The 20,186-nt window shown below is 33.5% G+C and overlaps 1 protein-coding gene across 1 annotated transcript; it reads left to right on the top strand.

Annotated features, from left to right (window-relative positions):
• Positions 1-1,673: 1,673 nt before the first annotated feature.
• Positions 1,674-18,961, top strand: LOC128993353 (RING finger protein 212B-like). Its single transcript, XM_054417199.1, has 10 exons — positions 1,674-1,774; positions 4,314-4,425; positions 5,897-5,958; positions 7,210-7,329; positions 7,948-8,036; positions 10,208-10,289; positions 15,484-15,575; positions 18,029-18,106; positions 18,253-18,357; positions 18,478-18,961. Exons 2-10 carry the CDS (start codon positions 4,314-4,316, stop codon positions 18,503-18,505), a joined length of 768 nt encoding a protein of 255 aa, XP_054273174.1. The 5' UTR covers positions 1,674-1,774; the 3' UTR covers positions 18,506-18,961.
• Positions 18,962-20,186: the final 1,225 nt, after the last annotated feature.

Here is a 20,186-nt window from a genome sequence, read left to right as displayed (position 1 = left end):
CCAATTCACTCGAAAGTCAGCAAACTAATATACAGAATCGCTCTAGAACAATCGCTTCAGGGACAATGACATGGTTAGCTACTATCGCTGAGCTACTATCGCTGAGCTACTATCGCTGAGCTACTATCGCTCAGCTACTATCGCAAGAGTCGCTTCAGGGACAATGCACCTTAATTCGTACAAATCCTTATATATTTCCACCTACTAAAGGACTAAACATCACCAGTCATAACCTCTAAGAGAGGTTATGTTTTTGTTTATAACCAATCATTGCCGGTGAGCACTTTTTCACCTCAAATTAGTTGACGAATATCGAAACTGAAAAATCGATACTTTTACAGCTCGATCGTTTTTAGAATTTAGTACATCGCGATATCGATAGTCCACTCACACTCCACTCCATCCATCCATTCCCATTCCCGTTCTCCTTTGACTTGTGTCGTGTCTTGACGACAGTTTGAATTTAATAATGGTAGATCATTAGGAGAGAACATAAAATTGTAGCGCCTAGAGACGAAATGTCAATTTTTTAAGAGAATACATAAATTTGTTAATACCTTACGAACAAATTCTTCTTCAGTTTCTATTTATCAGTAAGTAATGGGAATAAAATTCAATGTCAACAGTTGAAAAGCTTATTGCTAAGGTTATGTTCTTTGACCAGAATTTGTTTGAATCAAAACTGAATATCATCAGATGGAGGCCATTTATGTTACCTAATTTGTATTATTATTGTTAGTATAACCCAGCTTCTTGTAAAAAATGCCAAAATTCCTGCTTTCTGAGAGGGAGTGTAATTTACTCCCGAAATTCTGTATTGGTTGATAGGCCTACTTACAAGTAAGTAAGTATTAGTTAAAATGGAAGCCTTTTAGTTAAAATGTAATTAGTTAATTAATTTATTAAATGTTTGTTAAATGAATTTTTGTTGTTGTTATTTATGACGACTCTTTACAAGCGCAGAGTAAAAATAACCTTTCTGTATATCGGAAAATACATAAGCTTATTGAATTACTACATAACTTTTTCACATTATACAAAATGTTTATAATTTTTGCAATAACTACGAATTTTAACAAACATAAAATAACACAAGAATATCCTGAGGAAAATAAGAACAGAAACACGCTTTATAATCTTGTAGCTAGTAAAAAACACTAATTTACCGATTCGATTACTCTAAAACAATCGAGCAATCGAGCCAACCGAGCGGTAAAAGTATCGATTTTACAGTTTCGATATTCGTCAACTAATTTGAGGTGAAAAAGTGCTCACCATCATTGCCACGCAAATACAGTATAATCAGCTGAGGTATCATTGCCACGCAAATACAGTATAATCAGCTGATTGGTGTCCGGTAAAACTCATTGCAGAACAGTATTACGCAATGAAACCCCATTTGAATAAGCTGGCGGCAAACAGCTGTTTTCTGGACTAAATCCTTGCGTGGGAAGTTCGTCAAAATAATGTAGTGTGGCGTAAAAGCATCTTACCATACCATAAATCTGTTGCGTTTTGTACAAGGGAGAACAGTAACAAGAGTAACAACGTAACAAACTGCACCGGAAGTAGCAACAACATTGCATGTTTTTTTCCCTCTTTCCCTTATCATCTCGAGCCTGTCCTCAACAGTTATTTGAAAATCAGCGTAATTGTTATTTGTTATTGTTGTATCTCAGATTCTCAGTCAGTCAGTGTCGTGTGTAGAAAAAAGTTGAACGTTCATCGATTTGGGCTTTTGGAGCATTTAATTTACTTTCTTCAATTGAACCAGGTAAAAATCCTGTGTATTTTACAGTTTCATATTATACTTACTGTCTAGGGCATTTAAATTCTTTTATAATTAGTTCATAAAAACCTTAGAGTTGGTGGCTAACTTAAGTATAAATTTTGAAACATTCCAATTGCCTCAGTAGCCTAATTTAGAGTAGGCCTAGGCCTTAGCATATCGTGATTTCTTAGGAGTTTTTTTTTAATGAAATTACAGTTTCAGGGCTGATTAGGAACTATCATGTAGAACAATTTGCTGCCTAACTTAAACCTCTAGTAACTTAAATTTAAGTTACATCTCTTTTCGTGAAGTATGATTTTTATGCACTCTACCTAAGATAAGTTAGTTGTCAGGCTAACTGGCTAAGTACAACCATATACGCAACCATATAAATACGGTCCGGCCCCTACATCAGAGTCTTCGTTCTGTCAAAACACTCTTGGGTAAACATTTAGGCAAGTTACTCAGGTTCTAAGTTAGGTTTATTGAATAACTAGCAGAGTACCCGTCCTTCGTACGGGGTTGGCATAAAAATGCTTACCTATTGCAGCTACTTATACTCAAGTTTTGCGTTTGCAATGGGAGAGGACAAAGTTTGATAACATTTGCTTCTTTAAATTTACAGTAGGCCTATACTACGCTATGGTATTACACATCTACCATGATAGCCATAATGTTCTACCACTTCACCTAAACAATAAAGACAAATAAATCATTAAGTTACAAATTCACAAAAAATCACAAATTACTTATTCATGACATTAAAAACATAAACGTAAGTTAACTATAAGTTAACTGTACTTAAAAAATTCCTACTTTGACAGTTCTCATTGCGTATCACAGTTGTTTGTTGCTGCTTAGTTCAAATTAGCCGTTTACATAAATGCAAAAACAATTATAGTACTGCACCCTGGTGGTAAATCTTAACATTTTAATGCTTTTGTATATCATAGAACCAACTTTTTTCATTGAAACAGCTGACTATATTCTTTAATTCCCTTTAAATATGAATACTCATAAGGTTAACACGGGGAACTACAGAGCCACTGGGATGTAGCCCGAAAGGATTTTTCAGATAAGAACATGCCTATATGTTAATCGGGAATGAGAGCTATCATCATGCCAAATTTTTAGCCCAATCCGTTCAGTGGTTTATTGAACTTAATTCAAACAAACACACAAACTTTCACATTTATAATATTAGTAGGTAAGATTTAAAAACCAGATTTTGTGCATGTAAGTTATTTTAAGGCATGATAAAAATTTAAACCTAGGTAACTAACTTCACAAATGGAACCATGACCTCCTCTAAAACGAGGCTATGATACTTGATAGGCCTACTTGAAGTCTTTATCTTTGACCAGCGTAGCTGGATTAATAAGGTCGCCAAAGTTGTCCTCAAATTACTCATTCGACGAGTAATAACCTGATGATTTAAGTTACCTCCTCTTCGTCTTTGAGAGCCAGGGCCGGATAGACAGCGTCAAACATTTATACCATAATAGGCCCTACCAATGAGCCAGGATTTAATTTTGGTCTTGAAACTGTTATCATTCAGGCATATTAAATGGCGTTAGTGTGTGGCGAAGTTTCACACCACACGACCAGCTCATTAATTGCCTTTTAACAGTAATAAAAAATGTGTCAACATAAAGAACATTGTGCAGACGCTGCAAGGAATTAGTGTAACAGCTGTTTCATTAGGCCAGGACTTTGGCTTTGTCACTTTGATTTTGCCAAGGCCTTGAAGGGCTACTTTTATGGGCTTGGGCACAAGGAAGAGGAAAATTCTCCTACAATGTAGGTGGAGAGGATGCGGTATGCATTAAAAGATACGTAGAAATGTGCAATTTTCACTTCTATTTTTGCATGCTCTATATTGCATGTTTTATATTGATTGAGATCCTGCATGTGTTTTTTTTTCAGCTTTTAATTTAATTTTGTTAGTCAAGAATGCTAGAAGAAGCTTGGCATGTTATTTATTATTTATTGTATTGTTGACGTAGCCTATTGTCCTGTATGAACTGAATGGCCAAATAAACCATTTGAATCATTTGAATCATTTGCAACAACAAAAAACCCGGACCCCCCTTTTTGCTGGGCGGTAGAATAGCCCGGTAAGCCCGACGCCACTCTCGCCCAAAGGAAATCCCTTAAAATATGCTCTGGGAAAGGGGCGCAATTATCTCTTGGGTATTATATGAAAAACTGCGGGCCTGCAGTATTGAATTAACTTAGAGGAGGCTATGCTAGAGCTACTCCTGAGTTTTAAATAATAGGCTAGATCAAAATATTAATATTAATATATGATGGTATACCAACAAGTAACCTAAGTAAGTAAACTCATAAGATAGGACTAAGTTACTTACGTTAGTTCAAGAAACAGTGTTTTAATTTTTTTTTAAATTTCGAATGGATACTTATAGTCCTACGTAAAATGTTTAGTATCCATGATCATAGAATTTTAATAAATTTTAGAACATTCCAGCAGTTTTTCCATTTGCTCTTTGCAGTAAGTATTCAAATGCCTTTTTGTTAACAGATGGATTGGGTGCACTGCAATAATTGTTATTACCGACCAGGTCATCAGCCAAAGAAAGAAATGATCTTAACATCATGTGGTCACATATTTTGCAAATGCTGTGAACGTTCAGGTAAATTCAACGTTATTTACTTCAACGTTCAATGTTAATTAGGCCTAATTATAAATTTTGGCTTATTCCTTTTTTTTGTCCTAGGACGCTAGGCACGAGCCTGGGATTGTTTTTCACATTACTTCAGGCTAGACCTAGGGGTTGCAGAATTATCACTTAGATAAAATCCATTGTTGACTTGGCGGGGGTCGAACCCGGGACCTCAGGGATTGAAGTTCCGTGCTCTAACCACTACGCCAGCTCGCTCCCCCGGCTTATACCTACATTAGTGCCTAGGACTGTTTTGGCATTTGCGTAATTGACTGAGTGTGTGAGACTTTTTTTGTTAGACATTTTGTTTTAGTTTGATCAAAAAAGTATTGATTTTGTGTTAATAATGTGTTAAATTGTGTATTCTATTTTACATTTAGAAAAGTTTTATGTGGCCCAACTTTGCCTGTTGAAATGAAGGATTTTTAATTTCATTACATTATTTTGTTAATGTTAATGGTATATTAATTAATATTGTGATTGGTGTTGTTTGAAAATAACCCAAAATACACCTAGACATCTATTTCATTTTTGTGATTTTTCCCAAATGGAAGAAGCTGAGTTAGTTGGATGGCGTGGTAAGACCTAGACCTAGGACCGACAACTTAGTTAATGTAGTTTGGCTGATTACAAATTTTATTTTTTAAAGTCTACTTCCCCAGTTTTTTTTACGCTGAATTTTAAAATATGATCGGTTTTGGAGTATTTTGTCCTTCCTACTCCTAGCCTCTCACAAAGCCTATCCTATTTTCTCGTCCAAATCGCTACAGTCTTGGAACAATTCCATTGTGCATAGAGTCATAAACTTTGACTATTTTTCAAACACTTAGGACTAAGGATTGTATTTTTGGATTCACCGAAAACAAAAAAATACTTTATGTAGACACATAACAGTAAAATGTTTATTAATTGAAATCATCCTTTGCTACTTTTATTTGGATGTCGCTAAAACACTACCTACCTATTTACTTAAAATTAAATACAGTAGACTCCCTCTTATCCGGACTCCTCGGGACCGAGGCCAGTCCGGATAACGGTTTTTCTGGTTAAACCGACATCCCCAAAATCTCGTTGAAACGCATACTCTATACAGTATTTGACTTAAATGTAGGAGAGCATTGTCAAATCTCTCAAATCGTCTCAAATCTTTCTCAAGAGAACAGTTATTTCAGTACCGCCCACTTCCTGTCGATCTAATCCAGTTAAACCGATGTGCTGATAAAAATTATCCGGATAAAGAGATGTCACTTCTACCGAGTGTAGTCCGGTTAAAAAGTGTCCGGAATAGAGGGAGTCTACTGTAGGCCTTGGCTTATTATATAAGTCATACGTAGCACATCAACTTAACTTGGATAAAAGTGAAGATTTTTGGTTATTTGGTAGTGGTACAAACAGTTTACCTTATACAGTAGGCTAATTACAGAAATATTTTTATTTCCAGCACAAATAGAGCATTGTAAAATTTGTGGCGAAAGAGCCAACACAACAGCATTATCATCGCAGGTAAACATTGTAATTTAACAAAAATAATTTATCAACTTTTAAGTTTAGTTTGTGTTTGTGCATTTGCATTACATACATTTACATTTACAAAGTTTATTTAAAAATGTGTATATGCTTGTGTCAAAACATGCTAACATTGACTGCCAAAAATTAGTTTGCAATTGGCAATTTTGATCTGCTCTGTTTCATTATACAAGATCATTTGCAAGACAGACAATAACAACCCATTGAAGATGACTAGATGACTCTTAGGAATAGCTTCAGGGATTGAGTTAAATTTGTTTTAAGAAAACTGTATAGTATAAGTATAAATATGTTTCAAGTGTTATGTTATTATAGACATATTTGTTTAAAAAATCTCTCCGTAAAATTAATAAAACATGCTAATAAAAAATTAAGAAGTTAGTCCCGGGGGACCGTGCCATGGCTCGATATAGTTTTATTTCGGTTGTAAAAGCAATATAAAGGAAACTCACATTTTTACAACTAATTTAGTTTTTTTAATTTAAGTTCCAGCGGAGTTTCAATTTTTATGAATGCAACTGTCCAAATTGTGTAAAATATAAAAAAGAGTGCATACAAATTTAAAATCACCCTTAAAATAAGATTGAAACATTGAGTCGATGCCAGTGCCCTCAAACGGCACCCACCAACACGAAATACTAATCACTTATCAACACTGACTTGCTCTTTTTTACCCTAAATCGAGTAATATTCAATTAAATATTTTCTCAATAGTTACATCAACTGATGATTATCACCTTGTACTGTATTTTAAAATTTCCTGGTATACCGTGGATGGCTTGTTATAAACACATGTTTCAAGTCTTGTTTACTTTTTACTAGTTATTTTGTTCAACCAACATATAGTTAGCCTACTTGGCAGCCCATAAGGCCAATGTTAAATTTTTAAATTTTCATGAACTGTGAAGCGAAATACAAATTTTCCTGAGGTAGCGGCTGTCACCAATCACGTTTTAAGGGCTAAGACCCTAATTCCAAAATTTAGTCAAAATCCTTCCGCTGGAATTCAGGATCTTAATTACAGACAGACAGACAGACAAACAGACAAAGCTTGTATTAGAATATAGGATTTACTTGATGTATTAATTAATGTTGTGTGCCATATTTTATATTTCTGTTACTTGCTTTGTACACAGTTGTAGATTAAATATTATATTGATCTCATTAGGTACAGTTAAACAAGGGGGATTGAATTTCTAATCTTGATAGTAACTCATGTATCACCAGATGATTGAACAAGTCAGAGCCTACTTCGAGGAGCCGGAGACAGGGCTTGCACTCAAATTGAAGGTGATGGAGTTTCAAAAGACCCACAGATTGAGGCTGGACCAGTATCATCAAACAGTGGTGAGTTCAAAACTTGAATTGAAAACGATAAATTGAAGGTTAGTTTTATAATAAGATACAGTGGGCTACATAAGAAAATACTGTCACAGCAAACCTGCAGACTAAGGGAATTTCTGTTTGCCTGAATGGATTTTCACTGAAATATCTCCTTAAAGATATGAGATTTATTCCCTATTTTAACATTAGGTTTTACGAGTACTTGTTGAATTATTCGTTACCTTGCCTTTGTTCTTGCAGGTTTCAGATGGTTCCTCCAATATATTTGGCCACAGCCACAATGATGGTATCTTCAGAAAGTAGAGAAGTTCTTTTTTTTACTTCCGGTGTCCTCGCCACAATCGTTTGATCGGGGAGTCGTTAACTTTCTTCCTTTTTCAGGGTTTTCTATGTTCAGGTTTCGTGTATTTATGTTTTCTATTTACATATTATACATACACTATATACACACACAGCACAACAATAGGCCATTTAGTTTTCATAGGTTTTCCAGGGCAAATCAATGAATTTTATCAAAGTATTTTTCAATTCAAGTACAGTACCATCAATGTATGAAACTTGGAAACTTTGGAGTAAATTATTTTAAATAAATAATTAAGATGTACACAATCTTTTTTACAGGTGGAAAAATACCAAAAGCTGAAGGCTGAATACCAAAAGCTGAAGAGTTCATATCAAAAGATGGAGGCAGAGCACAGACAGATCAAAGAGTAAGTTTTCAAGTTGTGTATTTTTTTTATAGTTAGAGTAATTAGATGATGACTGTGTTCCTAAGTCATGTGTGCCATTTTGGCACTAAACAAAAATTCATTTTGAACACTTCACTAAAAGCAAATGCGTTTGGTGAACATTCAGGAAGTGGTAAGTTTAGTCTATATACATAATTATAGTTTTAAGATAACCATTGGCTATCTATGAGGTGCACTGATGTAAGTAACATGTCTACTTTTATTTTAAATCAACTAATTTTGCAATTGCCATGAAATATTTCTCTGTTATGAATTAACTATACATTAACTATACAGAATGGGTAAAATGACACTATGTTAATATTCCCTTATAATTATGAACCAGCAGTTATTTCTTTCTTTATGTTTGTTGTTGTTGTTTCATTCACTTTGTTGTTGTTTCATTCACGTTGGTGGATTTAGATAATGTGTTTTATTAATGAAAGGTTGTGAAAGTTTACTGTTATTTTGTTTTCCGTATTTCCTGAACAACTGTGTATTTTTAATTAAACTTTAGGTAAAGAGGTCTGACCAAAATCAAAGCATTTTTGTAAAAATATATATTTGATGTGAATTGGACATCAATAACATGATTTATTGGCTTTGCTACCGTACCGGTACCATGTTACATGCTGTGTTCCTCTTTAGCCTATTGACTTTTACTATAGTTATGGGGATACAAATATAGGTATTGTATATTAAAAAAAACTAAATCATTATTTAATTACAATTGAAACAATTGAATACATTAGTGGTATTATGAGACTTGCATCAGTGCCACTTACACTGTTCTGTAGCTTTATATTTTCTTACCACTTATCTTACTAATATTATAAATGTGAAAGTTTGTGTGTTTGTTTGAAGTTCAATCAGGCATTAACTATATTGGACGGATTGGGCTGAAATTTGGCATGATGATACCTCACATTCCCGATTTACATATAGGCATATTCTTATTTAAAAAATCCTAGCTCTGCCCCAGTGGCTCTGTGGTTCCCCATGCTATCCTTATGAGTACAGTATTCATATTTAAAGGGAATTAAAGAATTTAGTCTGCTGTTTCAGCTAAAAAAGTTGGTTCTATGATATGCCAAAGCATTAAAAAGTTACAAGATTTACCAACAATGTGCAGCACTATATATTTTGCATTTATGAAAACAGCTAATTTGAACTAAGCATCAACAAAAAATTGTGATATGCTATCAACTGTCAAAGTAGGATTGTTTACAGTTATGTTATGTTATGTTCTTAATTTAATGAAAATTTGCGATATTTTGCGGATTTTTAATAATTTATATTTCTTTATTGTTTAGGTGAGGTGGTAGAACATTATAGCTATGGTAAATGTGTAATACTAATAATACTATAGTATACCGTAAATTTAAAAAAGCAAATTTTATCAAACTGTGTCCTTCTCCTTTGCAAACGCAAAGCTCGAGTATAACTGCAATAAGCATTTTATACTTATATGCCAACCCCGTACGAAGGACGGTTACTCTGCTAGTCTGAATTAAAAGAAAGACATATAATTTCATCAAAATAATAAATATGCAGTATAGTTGAATTATATTTCTAAAATCAATGGTGGGAGTGTAACTATTTCATACTAGATTTAAATATCCCTGCCATTGCAAGGCAAGGGAACAACTAATAGTTTAATAACAATTTCTGTTGAACAAATTAGCTATCATAATTTTCTAAGTGTAATAAAAAATGTAAAAACGGCAGAAGGTTTACAGTTTATACTACTCTTGCGGCAAAGATGTTGACCAGCCTTATAATAATGGTGGTAAAATAGGTACCAAATATAAAAATATGCATAACAAACATCGTTATTTGTATACCATCAAAATTTATGGGGTTGGACAGGATGGAGAATGGACCAAGAACTCTACGACCGTCGACCGATTTGGTGGTATATGGTTGAGAACAGTTTGTTGGGGGGAAGGAGGGAATTTATGTTGCATAAGCTTTGGAGGGGGGGGGGGGGGGCTGGGCACCCCTGAGGGGAATCGAGGCCGGTTTTCTGTACCTATTGGTGTACTGTTGTAATTAACATGACATCTGACTAAATAAGTCATAAGAGAGTTTAATAAAAAGCTTAAAGATAAAATAATTTGCAAACTGCTAAAAGTTAAATTGTTATTTTCCAGGGAGAATATGATGTACAGAAGAAGACTAAATGCACCACCATCTGGTTCGTCTCTGTTCAGACAAAACAGTCAAGAATCTCCGGTAAGTAGTCTTCAATTTACCTGTGTTTTTAAGAAATGTTTGTAATTTTTTATTTACAGGAATAATTAAACCAAGCACAAATCAAAATCCAGACTCATCCTATATTCAAAATACGTCAGTAAATAATTGGACCAGAATGATTTATAATTAAAGGAAAAACATTTAACCCTTCCAGGGCCAAATTAAATGAAGGGCTGGAGCTTAATTATTGTTTGACAAAAATTAAAAACTAAAGTAGTTGTGTTTTGTATTTATTTCACTTAAAATAATTCATGAATCATAAAAAGATTTTCCTTAGGGCTGAACTAATTTTTGTACAAAAGTTATGAAGAAAATAAAATTTGATTTGACTGATATATCCGTCTTTGGCCCACAAAAAACATAAGGTGGACGGATATATCCGTCTGCCGCCCCCAGTGATAATCACAAAACATGAACACTGTCAATAATCTTCACAAGAGTATTCTTGTGGGCGGCAGACGGATATATCCGTCAACCTTAGGCTATTGTTTTATTTGTTATCCATTAATGTATCTATCATTCTGAAGTAAATCTAAACCACTCAGTTCCGCTCCCATGCCCTCAATCCCATTCCCCGCCAAGACTTCCACTACGTAAAGACTGTTCTTCAGGATGATCATATCCATCACATTCCATACTATTATTTTCACTGTCAACAATAAAACCCCCTCAGTCATTAAGCATCTCAATAACATCTTCAAATTTCAGATCGTTTCCATTAGTAACTTTAGCTCAATAACATAAAAATAAAGTACAAAACACAAAATGTAAACATCACTCACTAACAACCATGTGTGAAGTGACAGCAATATTTACTTACGCACACTCTATGGTGCAAAATAGCCGAAACAGCTGTGGCAATTATTATTGAACCACAAAAACAATATTACCCATTTATAATGCAGTGTAATGTTTATTACCGTATTATAAACACGAGGTTTTTCCTACGTACGGGAGTAGTAATTTAAAACGGTGTAGGCCTATAATTCAGAACAGCTAGTTTACACGTATAAAAACAAATTTTATTGCAGCCTACAGTAGAAAGAGTAAACAATTGAGAAGTGTATAGGCCTAGTCAATGATATCACCTTCCATCGCATACCTACCTCTTCCATAATCAATATCACCACAATACAATTACTCATACTATACACAATTTCCAGTAGGTCTGAATTGAAACTCCCTAAAATAAAACTAAAACATCCATTAAAAATTAACAGTACCCATAATTATAACGTTGGTGTCCTGACATCATTAAACGAATCGTCCACACACATCTTTTGTGTCAATTTCACTGCATCAATTGCTAAATAAATAAGTGTAAACAAATAAAAGTAAACACAACAACATATTAGTTTGTTTTGTAAACAGCTGAGTCAAAAATAATATTCATTTGAACAAAAGAACTGGTCACATGTTGAAGGAATTTCAAAAAAGTAAAAACGCTAGTAAAGCTAGCGTCGTAATTAATTGCCTATGTTTTTATCCATTTCGTTATCAGTTCCATTATCCTTGATAATTAAACCAACCTCATTGAATCAATGTACATCGTAATTCCCCATGTTCATTTATTTAAACTATAAAATATTCAGCGCCTCCAAACGTAACCACAACTAAACACACGCCAATCAACTTTTTTAGATTTCATAAAAGGATGGTTAGTCTAATTTCAGTATCCTAGGTCAATTATGACGTTGTGTTCAATCTATGTCATTCATCTGTATATCTTTGGATAACACCCGTCTGAGGTTGTTGTGGTAATTTAAAATTGTATTCCTGAGGATTCTTGATCTCCATCTTTATGACATCAATATTTCCGGGCCTAATCCAAACAAAGTTCAAGCATTCAAAAACATTAGATTTTCCTACCCTTTCCAAAAAAGTTGAGCAGTAAAAAAATTTGCATATCTTTTTTATTTAACTCGTGTACAGAGCCTCTACTTGTACACATCGATGGTGTTACTTATCTCGGTGGTCTACTAATCTTACTTATTTCCTATAATCAATGACAAAATCAGAGTAGGCCTAAATAACCTCATAGTTCTATAGGGCATTTTTTAACCAGCTGTTAGTTAAAACAAATTATATTGCTCTAAAACAAATCAAAGATTACAATGATTGCTTTCAAACATAATTTGAGCATCCTAATATTTTACTATGTAAATTAAATTAATCTGTCATCCTCTTACAGAAGAATTGAAAGTATCAATGATTAGCATTACACATAGTATAAACTAGCTGTAACCCGCGGGCTTTGCCCCGTTTAACTTCTTAATTTTCAAGATGATCTCGTTCGCATGGCTCAATCACGTCCTGGTTGAAGTTTGTTCGCTACGCTCACTCACCTTTAGGTTGGAGCTCGTTCGCTACGCTCACTCACCTTTAGGTTGGAGCTCGTTCGCTGCGCTCACTTGCCTTCAGGTTAGCTCGTTCGCTACGCTAACTTGCCTCCAGGTTGAAGTTCGTTCGCTACGCTCACTCACCTTTTGGTTGCAAATTAGCTGTTGTCATAAATGTAAAAGAAATAATAGTGTTGCACCCTGTTGGTAATCCTTGTAACTTTAATGCTATTGAACATCATAGAACAGAACCAACTTGTTTAATTGAAACAGCTGTTAAGATTCAATAATTCCATTTCTCATAAGGTTAACATGGGAAACTCCAGAGCCACTGGGGCGGAGCCCGAAAGGATTTTTGAAATAAGAATATGCCTATATGTTAATCGGGAATGTGAGCTATCATCATGCCAAATTTCAGCCCAATCCGACCAGTATTTTTCGCGTTCACTTGTCACAAACATAAATCCATACATCCATCCATCCAAACTTTCTCATTTATAATATTATTAGTAGGATAAGTCAACCCTAAGTATGTCTTTACATTTTTATCCAAATGCTGAATTTGTGACACAAAAGCTGAATGTTTACAGCTGTTATGTTAAACAAATTATTTTATGCCAAAAGCTAGTTTAGAATCTTAGCATCGGCTGCTAGACTTTTTAAAAATTAAAACTTAATTGCCAAAAAACTGGGACCCTAAACTAAAATTATGGCTTCGACATTCCCTAGTTCTCAAAATTATCTTTCTTTCAACACAAAAATCATGAAAATCCGTCGAGTGGTTGATTCAGAATCGTGAAATAAAAAAACACTGTTTCGTTTTAATATTATAGATTGTATATCAATTTGTTTTGTGGACAGATATATCTTTGGCCCAGAAAACCCCTTTTTTTAATAGATTTGTCTCTATATTTACACTCACTTTTTATATATTTCGTTATCTGCTGTGGCTTCCTAGTAAAATAGTTTTTTTTCCTTTATGGTAAATGTGTATTTAGTTTATAGATTGTATAACATGGATGGTCTGATGGTAACTCGTTTCCCACGCACAGGCTTCGCCTATGTGGGGAAGTTCCATTATTATTAAGAATACCTTTTTGTAATTTTTGTTATCATGGAATAAATGAAGTTTGATTTGATTTGAAAGAAATTTCTCGGGACGGATATATCCGTTTTCAGCCCGGTAAGTAAACAAAGATTGACGGATATATCCGTCCATAGCCCTGGAAGGGTTAAAAATATTCTCTTTTCAAATATTGGTCGCCATAACACTCTGTTTTAGTGGACTTTTAACAAATGGTTTTAGTCAGCTGCTGTTTGCCGTATATGTTAAATTGTATGGAATTTCTTTATGTACTACTGTGCGGCAACAAATTTTGCTGGACACCAACTGATTACAATTAGTTTTAGTGGTATTGGAAACCTTGTATATTTTTAAGCATAACCAATCATTAAGTGATAAAACTTACACTTAACTTTATTCTGAAGATAAAATTAAAATACAAGCTTGTTACTAAACCTACATCATATAAGTTTGATATAAACAACTACAACATATAAGCTCTCAGAGAAGCTAGGAGAAGTGGTGGTTAAGTCCTTAGGCCAGTGGGAACATTTAAGAGATTTTGACAGATTTTAGCGAATTTCCCTATAGGGAAGTAGCTATTAGGTCTTATGGTAACACTTAGGCCCGGGACCGATTTACTTTTTCATTTTGATGTCCCCAGAGGCCAAAAACACCATTTGTTCAAATTTTTATATATGTATATATATATATATTAATAAATAATACACCATAGTACCCTTTTTTTGTAAATTATTTTTTTTTTATTTTTTATTTTTTTTAAAAAAAAGGGTACTATGGTGTATTATTTATTAATATTAATTACAGTGAACAATATCAAATACAATATATATATATATATATATATATATATGTGTCCGTGAACACGATAACTTGAGTAATTTTTATCCGATTTTGATGAAATTTGGTTTAAAGGTGTAAGGCGGGATAAACTTGAATGAGTTCGCGATCCAGCATGATCGGACCATGGGAACAGGGTTTTATGGGGTAAAAATTGGTTTTTCTCACTTTTGACCCTCAAAACACAAAATTTCCCAATTTTCCTCTAAACCTCCTTAAAGAGCTTAAAAAAACAAACAATTCAGTATATCAAAGTGTTTTTGTACGGTTATTGGTTACGGAGAAAACTAAAAAAATGGTCAATTTAAAATTCCCATGTTATTCTTATGGAGAATATTGTAAAATGTTGTAGTTTGCTTGGTTATGGATATCTTTTGATCAAACTTGGCAAATATATTCATTTTATACTAAGGTATAATTATTTTACTTAAAACACACACTTTATTAGTTTCCTTGTAGCAGCAAACCTAGGTACTCGTTAAACCTAATGTTATTTAAATGGATCAATTGAAAATCAATTCAGCCAAATGGAAATTCGCTAAGACGGCAGGTTTGCTGCGGCGGGGGTATTTATTTGTTAGATTAGTTTAGAGTAGTATGGCAAAAAATATTGATCATATTGGTCCAAAATACCGTACTCGTATGGTTATCTTGCACTCGACTTCAGTTCGCTCGGAAACAACCATACTTGTCAGGTAAACAGCTATTTTCCGGTCTACTACATAATATATACTATTTCCTGAAATAAAAACTCTGCTTTTTGGATAATATTTAAAATTTAAATAATTTTTTTGCTCACAATTCATTTTGGAGATGTGCAAAACTTAAAAAGCAATGAAAGTGATAATATAATTTCACTTTTTAGGCATTTTATAACATTAAATAACAACATATTGTTTACATGTTTTAGTTCATTCGGACATCGGAGAAAGAAAATCGAGCGCCAAGTTCGCCTTTTTTTGTCACCCCGCCGAGGCCTTTATCTTCCAGTCAGATATACAGGTAAATAGTTAAATTAGCTAGTTTTCTTTTACCAAATAAAAATATTCAACGTAACTAAATCCAATCATTAGACGTTTTATTTGATAACGTGGTAAAGATCAGACATGTTACTGAAAAAAATGTTTGAGAAGAAAAAACTGTACCAGGTGTTTTAGGAAAGACCTCTGCATTTGTCATCAAACTTATAACTTATATGATTTAAGTATCTATAAGTATAAAAGAGGATGTTTGTATATATATATATATATTTGTTTGGCAGTGATAAACTCAGACACCGCTGAACCGATTGCCACGAAACTTGGTACATACGTGTAGAATTCCATGGAATAGGTTTATACACCATCAATTTCGTGATCCGTCCAATCGGCTCCGCCCCAGTGGCTCTGGAGTTTCCCATGTTAACCTTATGAGAAATGGAATTAATGAATCTTAACAGCTGTTTCAATTAAACAAGTTGGTTCTGTTCTATGATGTTCAATAGCATTAAAGTTACAAGGATTACCAACAGGGTGCAGCACTATTATTTCTTTTACATTTATGACAACAGCTAATTGGCAACCAAAAGGTGAGTGAGCATAGCGAACGAACTTCAACCTGGAGGCGAGTTAGCGTAGTGAACGAGCTAACCTGAAGGCAAGTGAGCGTAGCGAACGAGCTAACCTGAAGGCAAGTGAGCGCAGCGAACGAGCTCCAACCTAAAGGTGAGTGAGCGTAGCGAACGAGCTCCAACCTAAAGGTGAGTGAGTGTAGCGAACGAACTTCAACCAGGACGTGATTGAGCCATGCGAACAAGATCATCTTGAAAATTAAGAAGTTAAACGGGGCAAAGCCCGCGGGTTACAGCTAGTAATCTATATTTATAAAAGAGGAAAGAGGAAGTTGGTTTGTATATATATATATTTCAACGTTATGGACTCCGAAACAGATTGTAATGAAACTTTCAGGCATTATTAAGCATTATTCAAGTATGGTTTGTGTGAAGTTTGGTGCATATCCGTCAAAAGGACTCCGCCCCAGTGGCTCTTGAGTTTCCCATGTTAACCTTATAAGTACTCATATTTAAATGGAATTAAAGAATCATAACAACTGTCTCAACTTAACAATTTGATTCTGTGATGATCAATATCATTCAAAGGTTAAAAAATGTACCAACGGGGTATGTTTATGTTTTGAATTTAATGAATAATTTGTGATAGTGTGTAAATAAGAAGTTTTATTTTTTAAGTGCGTAATTCATTATACTGTATTGACTTTTTTTTCTAAAATGTTTATAAAAACCTTACAATTTGTATGGTTTATTTCCCAAAAAATGATGTCTGGGAAACGGAAGTAGCCAGTTAATAATTTAAGTTAATACTTTTAGTGGATTAATAAAAGCTACATACAGCAGATCTATGGAATAATAATTATTCTCTTAAGCGTTCTCTTCCTGTTGCGAAGCACGGGTATGGTGGCTAGTTTAATATAAAAGTAAAAAAAATAATAATCTGCGTTTGAATGTATGGAATTTATTTCTTAGACGTTTCAATTCTCCCCCTAAAAAATTATTGATATCACAAAATTACGCCCACTTAGCTCATTATACAACTAAGTAAGCCTTGAGGTCTCAAAATCAAGTCTTGATTTTTTTACCTTGGTTGGTATTAGATTAGTAAAAAATATTACCTGATAGATTAGACAAGATCAATGGTTATATATTTGTAGATAAGATTCAAGATTCAAAAAGCATTTATTCATCATATCATTACACAATGTATATACATGAATAGTGTCATGTCTATTGTTACTTACTACCTACATTGGCAATGGCAATACGCAATAAGAAACACTTACAAATTTAAAATTGAAATTACTGAAATCTTCTATATTGTAAGGTGCAAGGTCAAGTAAGAATGCCTTCAATTTATCATAAACTAGCAGAGTACCCGTCCTTCGTACGGGGTTGACATATAATATAAGTATAAAATGCTTAAGTTGTACTCAATCTTTGCGTTTGACAATGGGGGAGGACACAGTTTGATAAAATTTGTTTCTTTAAATTTACCCTATTGGTAAATCTTATAACTTTTTAATGCTTTTGCATATCATAGAACCAACTCTTTTAGTTGAAACAGCTGGCTAAGTTTCTTTAATTTCCTTTAAATATGAATACTCATAAGGTTAACATGGGAAACTGCAGAGCCACTGGGGCGGAGCCCGAAAGGATTTTTGAAATAAGAATATGCCTATATGTTAATCGGGAATGTGAGCTATCATCATGCCAAATTTCAGCCCAATCCGACCAGTATTTTTCGCGTTTACTTCTCACAAACATACATCCATACATCCAAACTTTCTCATTTATAATATTAGTAGGATATAGATTTGTCTTTTTAATTTTTTTTAAAGCCAGCAAGTTTTATAAAAAATAGTGTTCAATATAAGGAGATTTATTTGTAATATTTATGTTACAGAAATATCAACACCCCATCAACACCAATGTCAGATGGAAGTACTTCACCAATCTCTGTGGCTTCCAATCAAAGTTACCGGTATGTTTTTATTATGTCCCACCTTCACATTCTAGGATGTAGGCTCATAATTCTATTTTATCAGAATGCAGTTATGGAAGATTTTCCACTTATCTGGACAACTTTTATCATAATTTTTGTGTTAAATGTACAAAGTTTTGTTACAGTAGCCGTGTCAGTGGCAGATCAAGCAGTCAGAAAATGTATCGGCCGGGACTCACTCCTCCCGTCAATGGACTCAGCTTACTGTCTGTTAGCGCACAGCGAACGAGGTATTTGTGTTCTTAAGTTGAGGAGTCAATATAATTATGATTAAATATTTAAAGTTTAGTGCATACTACAAAAGTGAAACAAATTTAAAACTGCTCTAATTAAAATGTTTTTTTTTTCAGGGAAACAAGTTCAAGAAACCAACATTAAAAGAAGTGGTGCAACTAGAGCCTTTTAGTTGCTGTAGGTTTTTTGTTGTTATTCATTTGGTTTTTCTTCCTTCTAAGTGATATTTTCTTTTAGGTAATTACTCTTCTTCCTAAGTGATATTTTCTTTTAGGTAATTACTCTTCTTCCTAAGGGATATTTTCTTTTAGATAATTACTCTTCTTTCTAAATGATATTTTCTTTTAGGTAATTGCAATTAGGCATTTTGGTGACCATGGGATTAAATAGCTAACTGTTATTGTTAAACTTAAAATTTAGTCTTGGTTATAGTGTCAGAGTTAAACGTTTTCTAAACATTAATTTTAATTTAAAAGAAATAATTAATTTGATTTCTAGTAATTAACTTAAACAAGAGGTTAGTTCAGTAGTTTAATGCATTGTACAGGATTGGAAACCTTTAGGTTAAATTATTTATGTAATTTCTTTCAGTTTATTATCAGATATCTTTGTGTCATGTTCATAGTGTCATTTTCTAGTTGCATAAAATTAATTTAGTTTCTGTACCCATTTAATAAATATTAAAAAGGTATGTTGACCAAATTATTTGTTAAGTTCAGTAAATAATCCCTAGGTAATTAAATTTGGAAAAAACAATTAATAGTGTTTTAAAACATAATCAGATACAATGACCTCCCTCTAATAAGAAGATCACCTTTATTACCTTTCAAACAGACATTGCTTTGACTGGTCATTGTCAAAACATTGCCGTCCTTTTTACTGGTTTTACCGGCTGTTTTCAATAATCAGTTCAATAACCGGCTCCAATCAGTTGTGATCGGTCGGCCTTACAGAAAAGCTGAGGATGACATAGACATACTTTATTTGCAGCACAAAACATTCCATACATGTCATAACATTTAGAAGAGGTGCATTGTCAAAATTAAGTCCATACATAAAACAATTAAGTTATAACATTTAAAATAAACTTAAAATTAAACACTTAAAATACAAATAAAGTAAAAAACATTCTAAATTATAGTTCTGTAAACATCTTTAATTAAGTAAAAAGCCTTGTCCTCATCAATAAGTAAATTATTTATTGTCTCTTTAAATTTGGTTTTGTTTAATCACTTGTAAATGGTGAAAGCACTTTAATATACTTTAATACTTTCTTATTAATTATTACTTTCTTATGTATGGTCGCCATTTCATTAAACAGTATTAACAGTATTAAATGGCAACCATACAAAGTAGGTATTTTAAGCCAAGTAAGAATGGAGATGTAGGATGAGTGGCGCGATCTTGTAGTCTTGTTAGTTACTAAGGCCGACATTCCTTAGACACAGCTGATATTAATAGCCCTTACAGCTAATGGCAACTAAGGGACCTACAGTTTACAGTGGAATCCAAACCACATATTTTCCTTGGTATATACGAATTGGTCTAATTATCAGGATAGTACTGCAGATAGTCGTAGTATTCACTTGTGCGGACGTTAATCCACACAAGGGAGTATCGCATCCACAGTGCATGCCTATAAATATCCACAATTATTGCACATTGTACAATCTCAGCCCAGCATACAATAGAGATTTTTCATATAGGTTCAAACGGTGTCTGGGTAGTCTGAATATATTTTCATACCTGTGGTTAAAATAAAATGTATTGTTTCTGGTAGCTCATTTTTAACTGAATGTATGTAATTTAATAATTCTAGAATATA

The sequence above is a fragment of the Macrosteles quadrilineatus genome, unplaced genomic scaffold (genome assembly GCF_028750875.1).
Source record: "Macrosteles quadrilineatus isolate MER2022 unplaced genomic scaffold, UCM_ALF_1.0 Scaffold_4__1_contigs__length_99947679, whole genome shotgun sequence".
NCBI lineage: Eukaryota > Metazoa > Arthropoda > Insecta > Hemiptera > Cicadellidae > Macrosteles > Macrosteles quadrilineatus.
Note: the sequence above shows the minus strand (reverse complement) of the source record. Positions and strands in the feature narration are given on the sequence as shown.

What these genes read in the sequence shown, in the direction of transcription:
- LOC128993353 (XM_054417199.1), top strand. Translation starts at nt 4,314, where the DNA reads ATGGATTGGGTGCACTGCAATAATTGTTATTACCGACCAGGTCATCAG. An exon ending in CAACAGCATTATCATCGCAG is followed by an intron (nt 5,959 to 7,209) that starts GTAAACATTGTA and finishes ATGTATCACCAG; the next exon opens with ATGATTGAACAAGTCAGAGC. An exon ending in AAAACAGTCAAGAATCTCCG is followed by an intron (nt 10,290 to 15,483) that starts GTAAGTAGTCTT and finishes TACATGTTTTAG; the next exon opens with TTCATTCGGACATCGGAGAA.